A 24,402-nucleotide genomic window follows, 5' to 3' on the forward strand; every position below is an offset into this window, starting at 1 on the left:
TGGGATCATAACCTGAGCCGAAATCAAGAGTTGGATGCTTAACTGACTGAGCCACCCAGGTGCCCCTAAAGATTTTAAGTAATCTCTACACCCAATGTGGGGCTCGTATCTACAACCTAAGATCAAGAGTTCATGCTTTTCCAACTGAGCCAGCCAGGCACCCCAAAACTACTAAAGTTTTACTAACATGGAAACATATCATTTCATGAGAAATTGATTTAAATAGATTGATAATATGTGACCAAAAAACCCACAATAAACTAGACCTTATTTTACTTTGTAAAAAAAAAAAAAAAGTTATATAAAGAGATCTTTTTAAATATAACATTTCTGGCAGATGTATTCATAGCTGATCGCTCCCCATACTCAGCTAAAATGACAGAAGTGTGTGTGTGAATATATAAAACACAAGGGCAAAGAGGAAAAGAAAAACAGTAGTTAATTAGGTTGCCAACGAATCCTGGGAGTTACAAAACAGATGAAGGGGCAGAATTGACCTGATGGAACACAGGACAATGACAGCTGAGCACCTGCAAGGAACAAACAAGACCCTGGTCAACTTCGCAGAACCCTGGCAGAGCTCACTATCTGGTGGCACCAGGCACTGTGAAAGGCAGGTGGGAAACAAAGAAAGGATGTGAAAAGACCTATCAGACCCTCCCAGATTCTCACCCTCTGCCCACACAGTCAGGCAGCCACCTTAATAGGAGATGGCTTAATTCTCTGGTATAATTGAACAAGAAAGGCTCAGGAGTTGGGTACACCAGGCACCGGTGTAGAAGGGCAGGATATGGTGAAAACAGAGAGCAACTCAGAGTCAACAACCTGAATACCAGCCATCCTCCCTCCAGACTCCAAGGCAACTCTCCACCGCTGTCACCCACCTTACAGCCTTTAGGCAAGAGATCAGGGTGAGAATTAGGCTTCCCCAGATAGGGAGCCCGGCGTGTAAAAGTTAACTTGGCACCCAATCTCCTGAGAGCAAAGTTTGTCAGTTGACAAGGTTTGCTCATGTACGTAGAGCTTCCGATCGGTTTTTGAGTGCCCCCAAATAATGAGGGATTACCAGACTTTGGGAAAAGACAGCTTAAAGACAAAATCCAAAAAACCCGAATAATAATAAAAAAATAACTTGGGAGATATAAAGACAATACAGGAAAAAAAGTCTACATTTTAAAAAGTTATAATGCCTATACTTAAGAGAGATAAAATATTATATACATAAGCAAAATAAAACCATTGGGACTACACCTAAATAAAAAGCTTTTGCACAGCAAAGGAAACCATCAACAAAACAAAGAGGCAACCTACTGAATGAGAGAAGATATTTGCAAATGATATATCTGATAAGCAGTTTATATCGAACATGAATTAAGAACTTACAGAACACTAAAAAACAAACAGATTAAAAATGGGCAGAGTACCTGAATAGACATTTTTCCAAAGACATAAAAATGGCCAACAGACACATGAAAAGATACTCAATATCACTGATCATCAGGAAAATGCAAATCAAAACTGCAATGAGATATTACCTTATACCTATAAAAATGGCTAAAATAAAAAAGACAAGAAATAACAACTGTCAGCAAGGATGTGGAGAAAAAGGAAAACTTGTTCATTGGTGGTAGGAAAGTTCATTGGTGCAGCCAATATAAAAAATAATATGGACATTCTTCAAAAAATTAAAAATAGAATTACCATATGATCCAATGATTCCACTACCAGGTATTTACCCAAAGAAAACGAAAGCACTAATTTGAAAAGATATACGCAGGGGCGCCTGGGTGGTTCAGTCGGTTAAGTGTCCGACTTCGGCTCAGGTCATGATCTCGCCGTCCGTGAGTTCGAGCCTGCATTGGGCTCTGTGCTGATAGCTCAGAGCCTAGAGCCTGCTTCAGATTCTGTGTCTCCCTCTTTCTCTACTCCTCCCTCCACTCACGCTCTGTCTGTCTCTCTCTCTCAAAAATAAATAAAAATTAAAAAAAAAGAAAAGATATATGCACCCCAATGTTTACTGCAGCATTATTTACAATAGCCAAGATATGGAAGCAGTCCAAGGGTGTATGTGTGTGGACACACACACACACACACACACACACACACAAGAATATTATTCAGCCTTTAAAAAGAATGAGATGTTGGAGCACCTGCCTGGCTCAGTCAGTACAGCATGTGACTCTTGATCTCGGGGTCGTGAGTTTGAGCCCGATGTTGGGTGTAGAGATTACTTAAGAAAAAAAAAAAAAAAAAAAAGAATGAGACCTTGTCATTTGCAACAACATGGATGGACAACATAGAGGGTATAATGTTAAGTGAATTAAGACAGACAAAGACAAATATTATATAATTTCACTCATATGGAGAATTTAAGGAACAAAACAATGAACTAAGAAAAAGAGAGACAACAACATCAGAAAATATATGCTCTTCACGTAGAGAACAAACTGGTGGTTGCCAGAGGGGAGGTGGGTGGGGGATGGATGAAACAGACAAAGGGGGTCACGAGTACGTTTACTGTGATGATAGCCAAGTAATGCATAGAACCGTTGAACCATGACATTATTTAAAAAAAGGAAAAATATTATATACATAAAACAAGAATAGGATGTTATTTTTATTTTTAAAATATTTTTATTTAAGTTGGCTCCATACCCAACGTTCAAGAACTCACGACCCTGAGATCAAGAGGTGCATGCTCCACTAACTGAGTCAGCTGGAAGCCTCAGGGTGTTATTTTTAATAAGCTGGACAATAAGAGCTAAAATTGTGAACAGAAGCACTGAAAATTAATGTTGATGTAATCTCCCAAAAAGTAGGGCAAGAAGATATAGATGGATAGTAAGAAAGAGAGAAACAAGGAAAGGAGAACATTAGTCCTGGGGAGCCAGCCTCTAACTAAGAACTCAACAAGAAAGGGAGGCCGGAAACTCAGGGCAAGAGAATACTTGGGAAATGACCATGCAGCCCTCTTCTTTGACACAAAATTAAGAAAATTACTCAGAACTGAAAGAAATGACTCCAAAGACCAACAGAGACCCACCGACTACCCAGAAAAATGACTGAAAAAAGACCCACATTAAAGCAAATCACTGAAATTTTAGAACTCAGAGTTTTAGCAGAAAATTCCTGAAATCTTCCCATAGAGAAAAAACAAGCTGCATGGAACGGACTGAATCAGTATGGCATCGACATCCCTTTATGTGGCTCACAGCAGGCCTCAACTATTTCCTGAAAGATCAGACCCTCCACAGCAATACTGGGAACTAAAAAATGACAGAGCACTGTTGCTTTCAAAACTGCGAGTCAATCAAATGTGAGGGTAGAATAAGATATTTCCAGATTTAAATGCCTCTCAAAATTTACCTCCTATTCACTTTGTTTAAGGAATCTACTAGAGGATATGATTTAGGAAAACAAATATAGGAAGAAGAAGTCATGGGGTGCAGGAGCAAAGGACCTGACTCGGTAAGTGGTGAAGGACATTCCCAGGATGACGTGTGTGTACCCAACGCATAGAGGAGTTGGCCCTGCCCGGATGGAGGGATCAGGACAGAAGCTGCTGGAAACAACACGGAACTGATAAAACAGCACTGGACCATGTGGAAAACCCTACTGAGAGGTATGTGAAGGATGTGAGAAAGACTGGTGATAGTTACATAAAAATCCAAGCACACAAAAGAACAAAGCAACTATGAATTATAGGAAAAATAATTATACAATTTAGGGGAAACTAATCAAAGTACACTACTTAGCTAAGCAGGAAACAATAGTTACTAGTCATAATAATACAAGCACGGAATCTGATTTCATCAAATGTTGTGGCATATGTGTTTGTGAAGACAGGAGAGAAGGTGGAATAGTGAATGTAAGACACGTAAGATTTAAATCCTTACCTCCATAATTAATAAATTACATAATTAATAAATTAATAAAGTACAATGCTGAGAAGTCAAAACATCGCCATATGAGCACTTTATTTAGAAATCTGGTGGTAAGGGCGCCTGGGTGGCTCAGTGGGTTAAGCGTCTGATTTTGGCTCAGGTCATGATCTCACGGTTCGTGGGTTCGAGCCCCATGTCGGGCTCGGCACTGACAATGTGGAGTCTGCTTGGGGTTCTCTGTCTCCCTCTCTCTCTGCCCCTTCCCTGCTCGCACTCTGTCTCCCTCTGTCTCTCAAAAATAAATAAACATTGAAAAAAAAAATCTGGTGGTAAATACCAGGAGAAACAACTGAGAGGGAACATGGTTGTCTCAGCATAGCAAAGAGATGGCAGGGGCTGGAGCTGTCATGTTTCATCAGGACTCTTCCAAAAATACTTCTTTTTAAAAAATACATTGTGTGCAGATGAAAATTTTAAAAAAAGGTAACTAACAAGATGTCTAATATCTCATAAGGCTATTCTTACTCTCTTCCTCCTATCTCCTGCCATTAGTTAGCAATACTCTTCGGCCATATCTGAGCCTTCTTTTGACTCCAGTGGAAGATCCACATGATGTGAAGAATGCGAACTCATGCTTTATAGCTAACAGCTCCCAGACATTCAGAGAATAGGGTAAAACTAACCAGGAAGCAAACAACGGTTCTCAAAGTGTGTACCAGTAACATTAGCATATAACAAGCAGGGAACTTGTTAGAAATGCAAATTCTTGGCCTCCGCCCCAGATCTAGTCATTCAGAGACACCAGGGTGGGCTGCCCTACTCTTTCTATGTATTTTGATAGCTTATTTATAATAATGCCTGGATGCCTAAAATCAGCTTCAACTAACTCCATGATTCAATAAGTCAAACTATGCCAAGTATAATAGAAGGTAAATAGAGAAGTGTTTAACTGATAAAAGATATTACTTACAGCTTTTTTGTCAGGTTGGCTATCATCGTAGCCGGTTGTAAGGTCTCTAATACCAGAAATTGCAAATCTGCCACAAGTTTTTGGATAATTATTCTTCCCATCATAGTTTCTAAGGTTTTCAAATAATTGTTTAATGGTGCCTTGATCATGGCAAATAAAATATGAAGCTTTGGTAATATGGTAGCCATACCTATGGAAACAAATTTATTAGAATAAGTAAAATACAGCATGGTGATTATATTTAATAATATTACACTATATGTTTGAAAGTTGCTAAGAGCATAGATCTTACAAGTTCTCATCATAAGAAGAAATATTTGTAATTACGTGTGGTGCGACTGTTAACTAGATGTACTGTGATGATCAGTTTGTAATATATACAAATATTGAAACACTATATTGCATACCTGAAACTAATGTCAGTTATATCTCAGTTAAGGAAATACAAATATGCAAAATGAGGAACACATAATTCCACACAGTGTACATTTGTCAACCAGTATATTTTAAACCAAATGAAACAAATAGCCATGAGTACCTTCAAAGGAATAATTTAGCATAAAAAAGAGGTACAACAATTGACCCCAGGGATTGCCAAACAGCTGCCTGGCATTTAGCCTGTATTTGTAAGTAAGAGTCTTACTGCAACGTGTTGCCACGGGCTGCTTTTGCACTTTATAAAGGCAGACCTGGGTCATTGCTCTAAAAACTTAATAGAGATTTCATGAACACCTTTAATCTTTTTTGACATCACATACTTAAAATCACATTCTTCAATTAGCTATTTCTGCAACTGATGCCCTCATTTGTTAAGGATTCGTGCAATCATGAATGATAATTACCATTACATGGTTAAGTATCAAAAGAAAAGATGATTCTTTAGTTTTCATAAGAAATAGAATTCATGGGGCGCGTGGGTGGCTCAGTCGGTTGAGTGTCCGATTTTAGCTCAGGTCATGATCTCACGGTTTGTGAGTTTAAGCCCCCCGTAGGGCTCTGTGCTGACAGCTCAGAGCCTGGAGCCTGCTTTGGATTCTGTGTCTCCCTCTCTCTCTGCCCCTCCCCTGCTCATACTCCATCTCTCTCTCTCTCTCTCTCTCTCTCAAAAATAAATAAACATTAAAAAAAGAAAAAGAAATAGAATTCACAACCAAAGAGCATTAGAAAGAATATTAGTATCTCACACGTAGAACCATAAGAAAATATTTAACACTATTACTTCAGTTAAACAGAATTAATAGACACTTACTCAACATAGATGGCCTTTAGCTGCTGAGACAAAGTCAAATTCTTGGTTGCTAGAAAGCTAGCCAACTCTGCGCTTATGACAGCGGCACTGACCCCATCTTTGTCCAGAACAAAAGGGCAGCACATATATCCTGCAGAGAAACACGCGTCATACACACACGCTTAGGAGTGAGTTCCTTTACAACACTGTACATGCACACACCTATATGCAACTTGCCCATCTCATGTGAATGCTTCCCATTTACCATTTTTTAAAAAAAATTAAAAAATAATTTAATGTTTATATTTGAGGCAGAGAGAGAGACAACCACAGCATGAGTGGGGGAGAGCCAGAGAGAGAAGGAGACACCGAATCCCAAGCAGGCTCCAGGCTCTGAGCTGTCAGCATAGAGTCCGATGCGGGGCTCAAACACGAACCATGAGATCATGACCTGAGCAGAAGTCGGACGCTTAACCAACTAAGCCCCCCAGGCGCCCCTCATTTGTCATTTTTATATTCGAGAATCCAGGCCAATGTCTAGTGCATAGCGGGCCTTCAAGATGTACTGGTTGAATAACCTATAAGGAGATTCTCCCTCCTAGATCAACTGTTCATTCCCTAGGTCCAGCCCCAACTCCTCCAGCTCACACAAAATAGTCTCCAGGTGCTCTAGTCAATGCTTCTTCTGTCTTCTCTGAATTCCAATAGTTCTTGTGAGTTACATCCTTCACCTTGACACCTAGCCTATGCTCTCTTGTGTGGTTACTAATTAGATCGATGCAAAGTGCTATAGACTGAGGTCAGTGTTCATCCATTTCTTAACTGATATGCAATAAATATTTGAAGAAAACATTTTTTTAATAAAAAGCTATAGAAAGATAAGACTGACATTTGTGACAAAAAAGCAAAAGCTGAGCTATTATTAATTTGTTAAATAATATGTGAGCATCTGTGCTGCAGGGAATAGGTGAATCTTCTTATATAATAAGTATAAGGTATAATAGCTTTTACTAAACATGTAGCTAAAATATCCCTCACATAAACATCTGAATTTCAAGTTTCTACACCTAGCTCCCCTTTTTCCTTACGTAAACTGACGAGCGTTTCCCAGTCACTCTGACTTAACTCAGGCTGTCCTTTTGGGTGACAGTCACTTTGATGAAAGCCCTACAACCAGGCCTTGTCTCTTCCTCTGGACAGATGTCTGCCCAGCATTTTTAGAACAGGAGTGAACCATATCAGACCTGGAGATCAACACCACAGTTGAGGAAATACCACAACTCCCCCAAATACATGATTCCTGAGCTACGAGCATTCATGGGCAGAACATCACTGTTTTCAGTCATCCAGGGAAAGGATTCACTTTCTTATATTAATGGCTTGGCTTTTAAAGAGATATTCTTTTCAGCTGAAAGCATGTCTGAGATGCCAATTTTGGGGTAGGACAGTTCAGTGCTCTTTGAGCGCCAGTGTGTTCCTGTTCTACTGTTAATTTTTTGAACCCAAATCCAAATCCCATTTATTTGCATTCTATATATTAACTAATGCTACAATCACTATTATCACTTCTTACCGATAGCTTCTTCAAATGCAAATAAGACATTCTTCCCCTGGTCTATTAGCTGTCTGGCTCGGTTTCCCATCCACTTAAAGCCAGTTAGTGTTTCCTAAAGGGATAACCCAAAAGAGAAAGAAATGCCTTAGACCTTCTACAGAGAAAAAGAAATTTAAGAGCGAGTCCCAGAAACACCTTACCTCAAAGTGAAAGCCCTCCTTTAAGGCAATGGCTCGCAAGATTTTGGAGGAGACGGTGCTGGACAACATGTATATGTCTTTGAGGGCACTGTGATCTTGGTTCTTTTCTTTCCAAGAAGTAAAAAGCCACCAGCCCAAGAGGGCCCCCAACTCATTGCCTGAAAACACTCTCCATTCACCGCTGAAAGAAAGAACAACCAATGCATTGCTGTGATCTTAAGACAGACACTGAAGTGACTGGGACGGGACAATTAAGCCAAACGAGGCTCAAAGTGGTTTCTATAAGAGTGTTCTTGTCACTCTTGCTTAAATAACTGGTCGAAAAAGTGTCACTTCACCACAAACATCTGAGCAGCTACTCTGTCTCAATCGGTTTGCCCCAACATCCCATCTTTGAAGAGCAACGACACATAACACGTTTATTTGTCTTTGTCAAAGGGTTTGGCTTTAAAGATGACAGAAATATGCTGCCCCCGTTCCTCCCCTGCCCCCCACAGGATTATAGTGTGTGAATCTCAATTTTCGGTCTGGTCAGTATTGAGGTTCTGAGAGGTCAATATCCTAGTGTGTCTCAAGAGTGAGTTTGCACTAAAATGGTCAGGACACCACAGAACAGATGTGTGATTCATTTTCCTCTCCGTAGTCGGGTGGCTAGCAGTACATCTTGCGTTTTAGCATGTACCACCTTGCTTAACTTTCTAGAAAGTGATTAGAATTAAACCTGCTTGCTCGCTGCTCCCAAAACATCACGTGGGCCGTTTGACCTCCAAAACTGCTTGGACCCTGCCTGCATTTCATCTTTCCCCTCCACTTACGTCTTATTCCTCTGCACAAACTCTATGGCCAAACTTGTCTTAAACACTGGGTACCCCAGTGCTATTCCTCTCTGCTCCACTCGACCTGAATTCAACGTTTCCTTGAAGGTACAGCTCCTGCAGCAAACCCTTCAGTAAATACTGACCTGTAAATCCAGCACCAAACAAAGTACTTGCCTGCATTAGGAACTGAGTCATTAATTATAAAATTGATGATGAAACGAGAGAAGAGAAATAGTAATTTCAATTCCAAATACACCCTGGGCTGTTTACTCTGCCTTCTGCTCGCCAATCATCGTGTGGGCCCCAGAACTGCATTTTGCTGTATGTTAGAGGTTCAGTAACAGGAAGTTCAGTGAGGTGATGATGTGTACAATGAACAGTAAATATTTCCAGGAGCAGTTAACTGCTCAAGACGTCACCCGTTATGTTTGCTACTACATAGGTAATCCCAATCAATTGTACCTGTCCTGCTTTTCTGCCACAGCGAGTCTATCAGCATCCGGGTCGTTTGCTAAAATGATTCTGGCCTTGGTTTTGTCAGCCAAGGCAAAAGATAAGGTCTGAAAAAGTAGGAAAAGAAAAGATTATTTCAGTCAAGAACTGAGCATATTGCCGTCTTTAAAATCATTCAGTTCTTGAGGAAAAAAAAAAAACTTTCCCCAAACGAAGGCTGAGTTTTATTTCTGGAGCTGGTCTTGGCTGATCACGAATTACTTCCTAAGCCAGAGGTCAGATAATGGGAACAGCAACACACGACCCACACCTGCCCGTGGGGTTCACCTCACATTTAATAGCATATGTGTGGCTGGACTGATGTTTCTAGGCCTTGCCAAGTGATCAACCTCAAAACAAACCAAAGTAAGCCAATTTGCTGAATATCACTGTTAACCTTTAAAAAGGCTAAAAGCGGGGTGCCAGTGTGGCTCAGTCGGTTGAGCATCTGACTTCAGCTCAGGTCATGATCTCATGATTCATAGGTTCGAGCCCCACATTGGGCTCTGTGCTGACAGCTCAGAGCCTGGAGCCTGCTTTGTATTCTGTGTCTCCTCCTCTCCCTGCCCCTCCCCTGCTCTTGCTCTGTCTCTCTCTGTTCCTCAAAAATGAATAAATGTTAAAAAAATAAATTTAAAAAAAGGCTAAAGGAACCATAATTTAAATAATTCTGCTTCATATTAGGAAAATTCCAGAATAAAAATATTAAGGAATAAAAAACATGTGATAAATATTCATTCCATTACTGTTTCTTTTTAACATTAAGAAATCAGGGTAAACTAAATTTTAACTTCATTAATTCAATTCAATTTAAAATATCATTTCAATTTCAGCTCTCACATCCTGATGCTAAGATGTGTGTTTGGAAGGTTCCTATAAGAAATGGATGACTAATAGATATAAATATTTCTCATGATAAAGTTGGTTTTTTTGTTTAGCACAATGAAAACACATAAAAAGGGGTGCCCTGGCTGGCTCAGTTGGTTAAGTGTCCACTCATGGTTTCGGCTCAGGTCATGGTCTCATGGTTTGTGAGTTCGAGTCCTGCGCCAGGCTCTGTGCTGGCAGTGTGGAGCCTGTTTGGGGATTCTCTCTCTCTCTCTCTCTCTCTCTCTCCCCCCGCCCCATTCACTCTCTCTGTCTCTTAAATAAATAAAACTTTACAAAACTAAAAAAAATACATAAAAATTATTTTACTTGATAGTAAGAAGTTTCAATATAAGAGGTAAGTTTTAGGACAAAAAAGATTAGGTTACCAAGACTCCTTTACCCTCTTCAGGATTCGGGTATTTCACTGTTGGGAACTCAGGATCGGGATCTTTCTGTTCAGGAACAGCCTCAGGAGGAGCAAAGTCAAAAGCCTTGAAAGCCGACTGCACAAAGTCATGACCCACGCCGTGGACAGAGGTGTGCACAAACTTCACCTTGGTCTCCCTGTTCACACTCCTGGGATTAAACATATGATGAGAAAGGATAAAATACAGATAAAATATTTAAATATGGCTTGCAAAACTAGAAACTTTGCTATTAAGGAACCAGATTGCTAAGAAAGGAAGAAATCAATGTAATAAAGATATATGACAACTATCTAATTCCATTTAAAAAAAGAAGCAGGGTGCCTGGGTGGTTCAGACGGTTGAGTGTCCAACTCTTGATTTTGACTCTGGTCATGGCCTCACGGGGTTAAGGGATAGCCTGCATCAGGCTCTGTGCTGACGGCACGGAGCCTGCCTGGGATTCTCTCTCTCCCTCTCCCTCTGCCCCTGCCCTGTGCGTGCTCTCTCTCTCTCAAAATAAATAAACATTAAAAAGTTTTTCAAAAGAGCAAAACTTATTCACTCTTTCCCAAATATATACCCTACTCCCAACATATTCATGCCTTAAATTTTACTCTGTAGTTATTTCCAGTAAATCTGATTACTTTCAGAGTCTGTTTTATGCGATAGCTTTTGCACCTAGAGTGGGATTAAAGAAAGAACTCTGGGCTCAGGTTCCAGGAGAGACTCAGCTGCTCGTGGGTGCCCACCTGTGGCAGTGCTAGGGCCTCAGTTCCAAGTCCTCTTAACTAGCTTCAAAATGGTTTTCAAAATGTCCCTTTTAACAAAATGTGATGGAACATCTTATATAGGGATGTATAAAAATGTTTTTTCTTTGTCAAGTAACAATCCTATTGGTCAAACTGCCTGGCTCCGGAGACTTAAAATAGAATAACATTAAATATCAAAAGTAAAGGTAATAGAAAGGTAAAAATAAGACTTAGAAAAATTCCAGTGTTCTGACTGCTGGAATCTTAGGTTATTGTCCATTTCTTTTGAAAGTGAATAAATGCACGAGGTCTTCTCTTAAAATAAGAAATAAAATGCATCCAGAAAAATAAATATGCTAAAGACTAGTGAGAACAAACCTGAAAAAAATCACTCAGATATTAAAGTGAATTATAAAGCTATCATAATTAGAAGGGTTTAGAACTAGATATAAAAAGGCAGATTAGAAGAACAGAATAGAGAGCAGAAGTAGATCAAATTTGACATAGAAAATATATATGAGAAGCTTCATCGTTAACATGCTTTGAAGACAGACTCTGAATTTAGGAGCTCTGCCACTTATAAGCTGTGTGATTGTTGGTTATTAACTTAACCTCTCTGTGTCACAAGTTTTTCATCTATAAAATGATAATACACCTGAACCTACCCTCAGCATTACTGTGAGGATTAAAATGAGATTAAATTAATTAGCACAAGTGAAAGTCCTATAGAAGTTATCTATATAAGCACTCAATTTTTGTTAGAAATTATTTCATAGGGGCGCCTGGGTGTCTCAGTCAGTTAAGCATCGAACTCTTGATTTCAGCTCATGTCATGATCTCAAGGTTCGTGAGTTCAAGCCTCATGTCGGGCTCTGTGCTGAGAGTTCAGGGCCTGCTTGGGGTTCTCTCTCTCCCTCTCTCTGGCCCTCCCCCACTGGTATGCCCTCTTTCTCTCTCAAATAAATAAATAAACTTCAAAAGAAAAAAAAGAAATTATTTGATAAAGGTGATATTTCCAATTAAAAGAGACAGTTTTTTAATTTCCAATTAAAAAAGACAGATTCTTCAATTTAATGCATTGATATAACCACAACACTTAAAAAAAAAAAAAGCCCCAATCTGCTTTCTTATTTTGTGTCTCAGGCACAATTAAAAATCACTAGTGAAAGAAAAGATTTAAACATTATAAAATGTAAATATGCAAGTCCCAGGGAAAAAAAGGGGATTTTTAAAAATAATCTTGGTGTAGAGAAAGTCTTAAATCTGACATAAAATTCAGAACTCATAAATTAAAAAGTCAACTTTTTAATCAATTTTTTATAAGATTTCATCCAAAAGTTTCAATAAAAAAGTCCAAAGGTAACAAGAGCAGAATGGAAAACAATATTTGAAATAAATGAAGACTAGTTTTCTATGTAAGCAAAGAGGTTTCACAGATGCAAAAAAATGAATAAACACATAGAAAAATATAGGCTAAATGGATATGAAAAAATAGTTTATTCATACTTAAAGAATCCAAATAAAATATTACTTTTTTTTTTTTTTTAAGAGAGAACAGGAGCGCAAGTGCAAGTGGGGGAGGGGCAGAGGGAGAGAGAGAGAAAGACTGTCAAGTAGGCTCCATGCCCAGTGCAGAGGGCACACAGCCCGACTCCCAGCGGGCTCTCAGGACCAGGAGATCATGACCTGAGCCAAAATCAAGAGTTGGACGCTTAACTGAGTCACCCAGGTGCCCCCAGATACTCCTTTCATCTAGCAGAATAAGAAATTTGATAATACTCAGTATGGGTAAGATGTGTGGATCATACACTGCTAAGATATACTCGATATATTCCATCATTGTATTTGATATTGTTATGATAACGTTGGTGGGAGTGTCCATTAGAATAACATTTTTGGAGAGCAATCTATTAATCATTGCCAACTTTGTAAATGCACGTAGAACGCTGATGCCAGAAATGTCTCCTATGACGCACACGCACAGGTGCGCACACACAGGTTCTCCAGGAACTGTGCCGAGGCGAGCCGCCAGTGCTCTGAGTAGCAAACAACTCGAAACCCTTACCCTCGTACACGCCAGTTGCAAAATGGTCGCCAGTATTTAAAAATTAGGAGATTTCACATGGAAAATTTAGGTTTCTCATTTCTCTTACGGAGAACAAATCAGGTGATCTGGCCGCTCTGGACTTCCATTTGCACATGCTAACACCCAGCCTGTAGGGCCGCTCCCTTCAGCTGCAACTGGTCCCAGTGGTCCAACAAATACAATATTAGAGACGGTCTAGAAATTATGCTTCTTTAAAACCAGTGCTTTCTTGCTGGAGGACAGTCAGCAGTGGTGGGACCCACAGCATGCTACAGAAGGACCACACGGTTACTCAGCTGGTCTGCTTCTTACCTAACTGTACGTATCAAGTCTCTGAGCCACCGGGTTAAATCAATGTGTACAGCATCCCTTACAGCAGAGGAGTCAGGACTAGTAGGGGCTGACACAGAAGGTATCCATGACTAACTGGGGGGAGAAAGGCACGGAACAAACTACACGCACGCTATATTCCTGTTTATGGTTTTGAAACACACTACACATACAATATGCCAGCATATGCACAGAAAATTTCTGGAAAGATACAAAACATCAGTGTTTCCTTTTGCCATGTTTCAGCAAGTTTTTTTTTTATATACATATACACATACACACACTCACATGCATACATACACGTGTGTGTAGATGTATGTATATATATACGTATCTATGATTCTACCACAGAGGTCACTGAAGTACGAAGTATTGGCCAATATGTCAGCCACCTGCTTTTGTAAATAATTTTTTTTTTTAACTGAGCTATGTTTGTTGTCATTCACTCGTGTTTCATCTATAGCTGCTTTCCTACCACCACAACAGTTGGGTAGTTGTAATAATACAATGGCTCACAGAACCAACAAAATTTATTATCTGTCCTTTCAAGAAAAATGCCCAACCCCTGACTTACGGCCTCTAAAACCAGATACAGCTACAGAAGATATACCGAGTGAAGAGAAAAAATTAATGAAAACTGATAGAACTTGGCTGAATCACAAATTTCAACTCACTTGAGGTGAATTTACAATCCATTTACCTGTGAAAACAGTATTTTTTCAGGTCTTCAAAGTAGCTCTTATTGATGGAAGCACTTGGGTCATGAAGCAGTGGACTGCCATTAAGTAAAGAATCATCCCAAGCTTGAGGCCATGGCTCTAGATTTTCTTCAATAGCTCGAGAAATCCCTTTGTCATGAGGAGAGGTGATCTGAGCTCCGTTGTCCCAGTAGACCTGGAGGATGTAGGAACATATCCAGATGGCTTAGGGTCAATGGAAATAAAGCCTCTGTTACCTATACCGTAAAGGTATAGGATGCACATAGAAGGATACAGGTGTGGAGAGAAAAAAAAAACAAAACAGAATGAATACCTTGTAACCATTATCTTGCTTTGGGTTATGGGAGGCAGTTATCATGATTCCAGCACAGAGTTTCAAATGCAGCACTGTGTAGGGCTGTGCAGGCAGGAAAAAAGAACCGTTTCAAACAAAGAACAGGATATACTTAGTGTGTTTATCGTATATTATTTGTATCAATGTTTCCTTTAATAAACATAAATAACTCATCATTCAGTATTTTTGTGCCACACCCAAGTATACTTATATTTCCCTTAGCGTGAACTCACGGCTCAAAACTCTAGGATGTGCACCCTAACAAGGCACGTGGGGATTTTCCTAGGTGCCTTCTTCTCATTCTGTCTTCCACTTGGTAGAGCGAGAAAACTGTTCAAACAAAAAGGTCTAATCTTTCATTTCACATTCTTTTAAGCCTTCTGCTTGGGACAGAAGCGTCTGGATTCAGTTTCTCCCCTCCAATGGCTTTCTCTTCTTTCCCATTTGCTTTTAGGAAACGGTGGAGGGAAATGAAGAAATGGAGACTGCTCCTGTAGCTTGCTCACTTATGTCCTACTCCAGGGTTAGAAATCCTTCCCTTGTATTTCTACTCAGCCCCCCACCTTTACAAGACTACTTCTCCAAATGGGGAGAGGGGCTGGCTTAGCCTCCCTATGATACTGCTTTTGAGACTTCCTACACACAGGCAACCGGAGATTCTAACCATCTGCCCCCCTCCAGCCTCCCAGCAAGCATCTCTGTGGTCATTTGTCCCTTTAGGAGTTATTTTCCATCCCCGAAGCAAAGAAAAAAGGAGAACCACTCTACAGCATGGGGAAGTGATCACGACACACTCCTATGATTCGTGTCTGATATAAAAATCATGGCAGTTAACACTTACATAGTACAGAAGCCCAAGGATGCTTGAACACACTGCAATCTTTCCATCAAACCATGAAATCTGAGCTACGTTTGCATGGGACATTGTGTGTGAATTGGCTTATTTACAATCTGGGAGGTGATGCACCTTCCTGTCAGCTCACTAGAGACAGAAAGCACCACACTGTGGGGCTGCCTTCTGTATTTATACGTTCTCTTCTCCACTCCATGTAAATAACTGCATTCTAAGCATGTTGTTGGCTTAATTTCTGAAAATGCATATTCTCAGCATCTGGCCCTGTTCCTAAAAGTTCTAGGTACTTAAAAACAACAGTTGTCATAGTCCCTATTGTCTTTTTCTTTAGGTTCTGCTATATTAAGGATTATATATATATATATATATATATATATATATATATATATACACACACACACACACACACATATATACACACATATATATATACACACATATATATATACACACATACACACACACACACACACACACACACACACACACACACACATATATATAAAATCTTACTAAAATATGCCAAGCATGCTTCTTGTCCTGGTCATGAATAGCGTTTAGAACGAAACATTTGTATAAAAAGTTGGCGCATCAACTTCAAAAATATTCGGGGTAAGGCACAGTTTGAGGTAAATTCAGATTTAGACCCAAGACATTTCCTTTGGGACCCGAGACATTGTGCCAGTGAGAAAAACAACTACAAATCAAATGAAAACACAGATGACCAACAAAATATTTTGCTAACTAGCTAAAATATCCTTTTAATGGTAACTAAAGGAAAACCGCACTTAGAAAAAAATCAGTTCTGGGGCACCTGGGTGGCTCAGCTGGCTAAGCATCCGACTTCAGCTCAAGTCATGATCTCACGGCCTACGAGTTTGAGACCAGCATTGGGCTCTGTGTTGACAGCACAGAGCCTGGAGCCTTCTTCGGATTCTATGTCCCCCTCTCTCTCTGCTCCCCACCTCCTCATACTCTGTCTCTCTCTCTCAAAAATAAAATGTTAAAAAATAAAAAAAAATAATAATAAAAATTAAAAAAAAAGAAAAAAATCAATTCTGACATACTGAAAGTTGAACACCATACAAGTATTACTAGAATGTGGGAAAACATGTCCAGAGAGATGAGAGAATGTCTGATAAATGCCAAGGGGCTCTTCTGTCACATAAATACCCAAAGCCCAAAGACTAAAATGCAGCCATGTCCTATCCCTGACCCCGTGATAGAAAATTATAAACAAAAGGGATACTTACCACAAAGGGGGTTGGGGTTATATCCGAAAAGAGGTACACAGGAATCCCTTGGGTAATAAATGTGGTTGCAACAAGTCGGGCAAATCTGGAAATGCAGTGTGATGGGGGAGAGAGGAGAACAGGGCTGTCAGGACTGTGCATGACAGTGAAGCAGGAAATGAATGCCCGCCCACTTCTTTAGGTTCATTTGTTATATTTCCATTGGCATAGAGCATTCAAGCTGGAGGAATCTTAGGAGTCGTCTCGTTCCACCCCTTTGTTTGACAGACATGGGACTAAGGCCAAGGAAAGCCAGAGAAGTCATCCCATGTCCAACGGCCACACAGCAGCTAAGCCAGGGCTGAGCCCAGCGGAGGGCAATTCTGCCCCCGTGGGACGTCTGCAGTGTCTGAGACATTTTTGATTGTCACTGGGGACTGGGGTACGTGCTACCAGCAGGCTAGAGGGCAGGGATGTTGCTGCACATCCTATAATGCACACAGCAGTCCCCAACAAAGAATTACCCAGCCCAGTATGAAGTCACATGTCAACAGTGCAGAGGCTGAGAAATCCCAGTCTGAAGTTATCACAATCCAGCATGAGCCACACAGACTAGCATTTGTTTAGGTGTTCTCATAAAACATAAGGCATATTGACATATGTATGTGAGTATGCATGTGATGTGTGTGTGTGTGTGTGTATGTATACACACACACACACACACACACACACACACACACACACACATATATGGCATATATACATCTTGGCTCCATGCACTCGTTTAAGAAAAGATTCATTTTTAATTTATTTTTAATTTATTTTATTATTATTATTTTTAATACAATTTATTGTCAAGTTGGTTTTACATACACTATATATAGTGTGCTCTTGGTTTTGGGGGTAGATTCCCATGATTGATCGCTTACATACAACACCCAGTGCTCATCCCAACAAGTGTCCTCCTCAATGCCCATCACCCATCTTCCCCTCTCCCCACCCCCCCCCCCCCCCCCAATCAACCCTCAGTTTGTTCTCTGTATTTAAGAGACTCTTATGGTTTGCCTCCTTCCCTCTCTGTAACTATTTTTCCCCTTCCCTTCCCCCGTGGTCTTCTGTTAAGTTTCTCAAATTCCACATATGAGTGAAAACATATGATATCTGTCTTTCTCTGACTGCCTTATTTCACTTAGCATAATAGCCTCCAGTTCCAACCACATTGCTGCAAATGGCAGGATTTCATTCTTTCTCATTGCCAAATAGTATTCCATTGTATATATGAACCACATCTTCTTTATCCATTCGTCAGTTGATGGACATTTAGGCTCTTTCCATAATTTGGCTATTGTTGAGAGTGCTGCTGTAAACATTGGGGTACAAGTGCCCCTATGCATCAGCACTCCTGCATCCCTTGGGTAAATTCCTAGCAGTGCTATTGCTGGATCACAGGGTAGTATTATTTTTAACTTTTTGAGGAACCTCCACATTGTTTTCCTGAGTGCCTGAACCAGTTTGCATTCCCACCAACAGTGCAAGAGGGTAAAAGAAGATTTAAATCTTTGACACTGACATTTTTCTCATCTTCCATGGTGGCTAGCTTAGGGCAGGACACAGAACTGGGCATTGAATCTTTCTTCCAGCTTGCGGTGAAATATTTTATCACAATAACTGAGCAGTTTTCTTCCAATGAACTACATTATACCATTACAGGATTAAGCAACCAGATATATATTCATTCTCTCCCCAAGTATTTCTTGAGGACCAGCCTTATCCAACACTCTTCTTGGAGCTGGGTGGGCACAAAGAGATCTCTGTGCTTTAACAACTCAAGTGTTAAAATTCTTAGGATCCACCGAAACACAAAAATGATTTTGAAATATTTTATCACAATAACTGAGCAGTTTTCTTCCAATGAACTACATTATACCATTACAGGATTAAGCAACCAGATATATATTCATTCTCTCCCCAAGTATTTCTTGAGGACCAGCCCACTCTTCTTGGAGCTGGGTGGGCACAAAGAGATCTCTGTGCTTTAACAACTCAAGTGTTAAAATTCTTAGGATCCACAGAAACACAAAAATGATTTTGACAGAAAAAAAATAAAGGCTCCATACAAGGAGACTCATAAAAAATAAAACTCAGCGAAAACAATATTAATAAAAATCTGAATTAAGTCTAAACTTCATTTATTAGAATTGAAGTGACTTGACATGTTTATCATGTGTTCTGGCTGCTTTTAAAGGCGCTGACTTAAAAGGAGCAAGGGAGACACTCAGCATATACGTTACATATACAAACTAAGTTACAGATCTGCACAAGAGAGATCCAATGTGTTCTCTGCATATGCTTGACAGCTACTGTTTATGTTTCCCACCAGATATTTAAAATTGGAAGATTAAAGAATAAATAAACAGTTCCTTACATAAAATTCTGAGACCAATCATTTCCAGCTCTTTAAGAAGTTTCCATTTACTCATCATGAAGGTTTTACCAGGTATTGGTTTAATATTTATGCTGCAAATTCTAAACATCTTGCATGTTGTACGTGATCGAGAGCGACCCTGAGCTCCACTCCATCCCATCAAACACTGAGACGTGAACCATAAACTCATATGGCAGTCACTTCAAGGAAATGATATGGCTCCAAGGCCAGAGCAAGAGATATCTGTAACTTCACTGATAACGTGAACATGTTTGAAGGATTATCAACCAGAAGCAGGATAGTCAGCCTAAAATGAAGCAATTTCAGAAGCTAAACAGGCACCGTTGGCCACATACGTGCACTGGGTGCGCTCTGGCTGGAGGATGTGACCTGCCCCTGGGGCCAGGAAAGCGCATGCTTATGCCCTAATTCTAACTGTAAATTCATGAAGTGAAAACTGACAAACTGATATTCTGGCTGATACTACATCACTCTCTTACAAATACAGGGCTACAGTTTCTCTCTTGCTTTGTTGACAAAAAACACATTTTTGAGCCTGCAGCTTAAAAGCAAAAATCTTATGTCATTCTGAGTTCAGTCTGGTAGCTGGTGTCATCTAATCTTATGCCCTGGCTATGTTCCCCTCCTCAAAGCTGCACATTGGTTCCTGTCAATGCTTCTCTCTTAGATTAGAAACTCCTGATGGACAAAGATTAGGACTCTATGAACTCATCCTACACTATCTAAAGTTATGGAGACTTTTCATCAATATTAAATATTTGTATGTTCTTCTAACCTCAGAAACTACTAATACTCTTACTCTGGAGTGACAAAAAAATTCATCATAATAGGGGAAGTGTTCAAGTAAAAAAGGGAGTCGAGAGCAGCGGTTGGCAATCTACAGCCCATTTTGTAAATAAAGTTTTATTGGAACACCACCATGCCCACTCAGCATGTATAACCTATGCCTGTGCTTGTGCTCCACGCCAGAGTCGAGTAGTTGTGACAGACTGTACAGTCCACAGTGTGTAAAACGTTTACTACTGACCTTTTAGAAGTAAAGTTTGCTGACCGCTGGTGTCAGCTTTGTTACGCTGAAATTGTGGCTCCTTCTCTCACGTCATGATCTCAGAGCACAGAGATAAAAGTACACTTTATAGGCTGTTGTGACAATGAAATGAGTAAACACCTGAGGGCCTAGTTCATATTCAGCACTCAAATAATTGCTATTCCCCTCATCACCGTCATCGTCTGCCTTTGGTTACAAGAGGGTCCCAGTGGTTTGGAAACAATATAAGAATGCAGCTTAAAGCAGGTGTTCAAGAATGGGAAGAAGCTCCTGCGGCTTATGAATAGTGGAGGAAAAAAATGACATAAGAGGAAGAAAGCGAGAGGGAGAAATAATGTTGCCCGTTTAAAAAAATGTCTTTCATTTAGATACATATTAACTTCTAAATTGTCTAAATAATCTCATTCCCTTAAATGAAAAAGCAGAATTCTTAAAGCTGCAAGGCAGAATGGACTCCTTTTTATAGTTAAGCCATGTAGCTGACAAATGAATGTGAAGTGATTAAAAACAAACCCACCAAATACACTACCAAAAAAGGCTTCTTCAATATCTTTAAATACCTTCTGCTGTTGCCTCCACTTGGTGGATGAGCTCGAGCATCGAAGCTAATCACAACACCTCTTTGCTTCAGGTCACTGAATTGTTTTTCCAGGTATCTGCAAAATCCCTAAAAAATATCCCACGGATAATGAAACACACTGAACAATAAGAAACTAACAGCTTCAGTTATTGTCTAACTATATGTATCAGGTACTGTGCTAGATACTTAGTATCTATTATCCGTAACCCCCAGATGAGTTTTGCCAAGGAATCCCATTTTATGGATGGGAAAGTTAAGGCTCAGGGAGGCTTGCCGGACGCATGAATAGCAGAGCCTGGATTTCTGCCTGGGTCTGGTTGCAGGCAGTATAGTGTAGGGGTTCAAAACACACAGCATCCGTGGGCTTCATACTCCACTCTGCCACCTATGAGCAAATGACAAATCCCTTAATCGCTTGGTGCCTCAGTTTCCTGTTCTGTTTTCTACGAAAACAACAGTACCTACCCCAAAGGGCTGTTTTAAGGATTGAATTAATATGCTAAGTGCTGACAATCCAACACCAAGTAAGCACTATGTGTTTGCTGTTATGAACATTATTTTTATTATTTTCCTTTAAAGTCTATATTCCTCCCTTTACACTAGTTCTAAAATGTCTGGGGACGGGGAAGTGTTTCAGACGTTTCAGCCTACTCGGTAACATCAGAAGGTCAAAGAAACTTAATATGCTTTATAAGCTTTTGGCAATCATCTGGTCTAAACCTGTTCTACTTGTGATCTTGTTTTCTAGCAAGCCAAACTTTTATGGAGGCCTTATCAGTCTAATTGCATGGCATAGCCAATTATACACATAAAAATTGTGCAGAGTTTGGGCTATTATCATCTGCCTACAATTAATGGAACATGCAATTCCTGTATCTCAATGTGTGCAATAACCTCACATCGATCTGAAATATGAAAGATTAGAAAATAGTGAACTTTGAACTCAATAGGTTTATATCACTGGACAAAAAAAGGTTTTATTACAGAACAAATAGAACTCTGGCTGACTGGGTAAGAATATTACTTATTTCACTTCGACTGCAGGAAGTCTTTTTTTTTTTGGTCCCCTCCCTTGAAGGAAGTCTTTTAAAAATAAATATAACTTATTTTTGGTAGGGGAGATACTTCACAGTTTTGTGGCCAGAGCAGTACCCGTTGAGAATGCCTTCAGTTTTCCCCCAAAATATTGTGTTGGGCTGATCTTCTGAGTTTGAGTGATATAGGAAATAAAGACACATGTGCGTTGGTTTTGTGGGTTTTCCAGAAGGTACTCAGATGCTTCTAAGGCTTCCATCAGCGACAGCACCCTCTCCCCAGCCCCACTCAACCCCTGTCCTATGGCCCCAGTGTTTAAGGGCACAAAAAGCACTCAGTGTAAGCCCAGAACCTTCACAGCACCAAACTTCTTTAAAAAAAACTCTGAGGCTGGGGCACCTGGGTGACTCAGTCAGGTGAGTGTCTGACTTCAGCTCTGGTCACGATCTCCTGGGTTCATGAGTTGAAGCCCCACATTGGGCTCGATGCTGTCAGTCTATCAGTGCAGAACCCACTTTGGATCCTCTGTCTTCCTCTCCTTGCCCCTCCCCCGCTTGCACTCTCCCCAAAATAAACAAATATTTAAAAAACAAAAAACAAAAAACACTGGGGCCAGCTGAGACTAAGGATTCGAGAAAATGGCTAAGGGAAGAGGGAAAGTTTATTCTAGAGAGGACTCAGTGTGGGATCAGGGAGGTTTTCAGAATTGAAATGTTATCAAGGGACATAATAAAGGAATTCTGTACACTTTCAAAATCTCAAACTATGAGTGGTTTGTCCTGGGAATCCTCTTTCTCTGATTTTGAAACCACTCCTAAGACTTTAAAAATGTACCTGCTGATGTCATAAAACTGTCGTACATTTAAACATCCTTGTCTCCCATTATAAATGTTCCAGAGTAGGCTGGATAATCAGGTCAAAGTGGTGGGGACTGTAGAAGAAATTATCACAAGGGGTGACTGGTTGAATCAGCGGACCTTTAAAGGGTCTCCTCATTTCAGTTTTGTGGGATTCTTAACAATCACAAGGTCTCCTCTCAGAAGGGGCCAATTCCCCTAGGGGAGACGATGTGTGAGACAGGGCCTAAGACCTTTCTGAGGATAGATTTCATCATACTCAGAAACTAGATGTAGATGAATGTAGGAGAAAAGGCTCCGAGTTCATCTTGAATCCCTTAGAATCCCCTAGCAATTAAGCCGTATGGAGACGTAACCAACTGGACTTTCCAAAGATAGCCAGATGGATACATCCCATTCCCTGTGCTTCTCTAATGGGACAGTGACATTCCTCCATTGAGAGGTGGGTATCTATGTGCCCTCTCCTTGAACAGGAACAGCCTTGAGTCGTTCTAACAAACAGAGCATGATGGGAGTGAATTTGTGTGACTTTCAAGGCTAGGTCATAAAAATCAATAGGGTTTCCACCTGTGCACACTCTCTCTGGATGCTGTCACTGGCTGCTCTCCAAGCCATACTGTAAGGAAGCCCGGGGCACACAGAACGTTCCAGCCCCAGCTTAGCTCTCAGCCAAAAGTCAGCAGTAACTGCACACGTGTGCTTGAATGAGCTCTCAGGTGATTCCAGCCTCTAAGCTGGCTCAAGGGATGCCAGGTCCAGCAGAGATGAGCTGTCCCGACATTATAGATGTGTGAGCAAAATAAATGTGGTTGTTGTTCAAAACCGCTATGTTTTGGGCGATTAGTTATACAGCCCTGGTACCTAGAGCAGAGGGTGACTTTCCCGAGCGGCACGATCCCATGCAAACCATAAACTAGAACAGGATTCCCAGGCTCGCTCCATTCTAACCCTTCCCTCCAAGAAGATCTCAGGGAGCCCTATGGCTTACAGAAATTTGTAGCCAGGGTTCCCATGGCATAAGTCCATACCCTTACACAAGACTTCCTTATTTGGGTTTCACTAGAACATGCTCAAGTCTGCCTTTTATGCTGGGAGATACGTGTAAGGTACACGTAATCATTAGTCATTTTTTCTAGACTTTTTACCTTTCAGAGTTAAAGTCACCTACATTTTCTCTCTCTCTCTCTTTTTTTTTTGAGAGAGAGAGAGAACGTGCATGAGTGCACAAGTACAAGTGGGGGAAGGGCAGAGGAAAAGGGAGAGAGAGAATCCCAAGCAGGCTACACGTTGTCAGTGCACAGGCCGACACAGGGCTTGATCTCACAAACCAAACCGTGAGATCATGACCTGAGCTGAAATCAAGAGTCGGGCCCTTAACCGACTGAGGCACCCAGGTGCCCCAAAGCCACTTTCATTTTTAAACAAGCATATGTAGTTGAAGAAAGAGAATAATCTGTTCTTCATTTCCCTCATAAACAAAACTCTGGGTACTCCATGGGAGCTCTTCTGTTTCATCAAAGGATTCATGTCTATTCCTAGCAGTTGGGTGTAGACTCTGACAGTAAAATTCACAAATGAAGGCAAAGGAACTCAGCAGTAATTTCCACCTATACTACAAACTAAAATGAAATAGAATCAGCTCCCGGGTATTCTGGTAGTTAGAAACGTTTTTCAATGCTTGCACCTGCTCCACCATTGCAAAAATTACA

General features: G+C 40.4%; 1 protein-coding gene across 1 annotated transcript in view; it reads right to left on the reverse strand.

Annotated features, from left to right (window-relative positions):
* The window catches only part of PGM2 (phosphoglucomutase 2), a 38,068-nt gene that overhangs the window by 7,479 nt on the left and 6,187 nt on the right, over positions 1-24,402 (reverse strand). The window contains exons 3-12 of the mRNA XM_019414393.2: positions 20,782-20,888; positions 16,749-16,833; positions 14,622-14,705; positions 14,290-14,483; positions 10,404-10,593; positions 9,118-9,215; positions 7,838-8,018; positions 7,656-7,749; positions 6,104-6,233; positions 4,855-5,044 (exon numbers count right to left, since the gene is read on the reverse strand). Coding sequence (XP_019269938.2) covers positions 4,855-5,044; positions 6,104-6,233; positions 7,656-7,749; positions 7,838-8,018; positions 9,118-9,215; positions 10,404-10,593; positions 14,290-14,483; positions 14,622-14,705; positions 16,749-16,833; positions 20,782-20,888 — 1,353 coding nt within the window. The remainder of the gene's footprint in view (positions 1-4,854; positions 5,045-6,103; positions 6,234-7,655; positions 7,750-7,837; positions 8,019-9,117; positions 9,216-10,403; positions 10,594-14,289; positions 14,484-14,621; positions 14,706-16,748; positions 16,834-20,781; positions 20,889-24,402) is intronic.

The sequence above is a fragment of the Panthera pardus genome, unplaced genomic scaffold (assembly GCF_024362965.1).
Source record: "Panthera pardus isolate Hobbes unplaced genomic scaffold, ASM2436296v1 HiC_scaffold_13, whole genome shotgun sequence".
NCBI classification, from domain to species: Eukaryota; Metazoa; Chordata; class Mammalia; order Carnivora; family Felidae; genus Panthera; species Panthera pardus.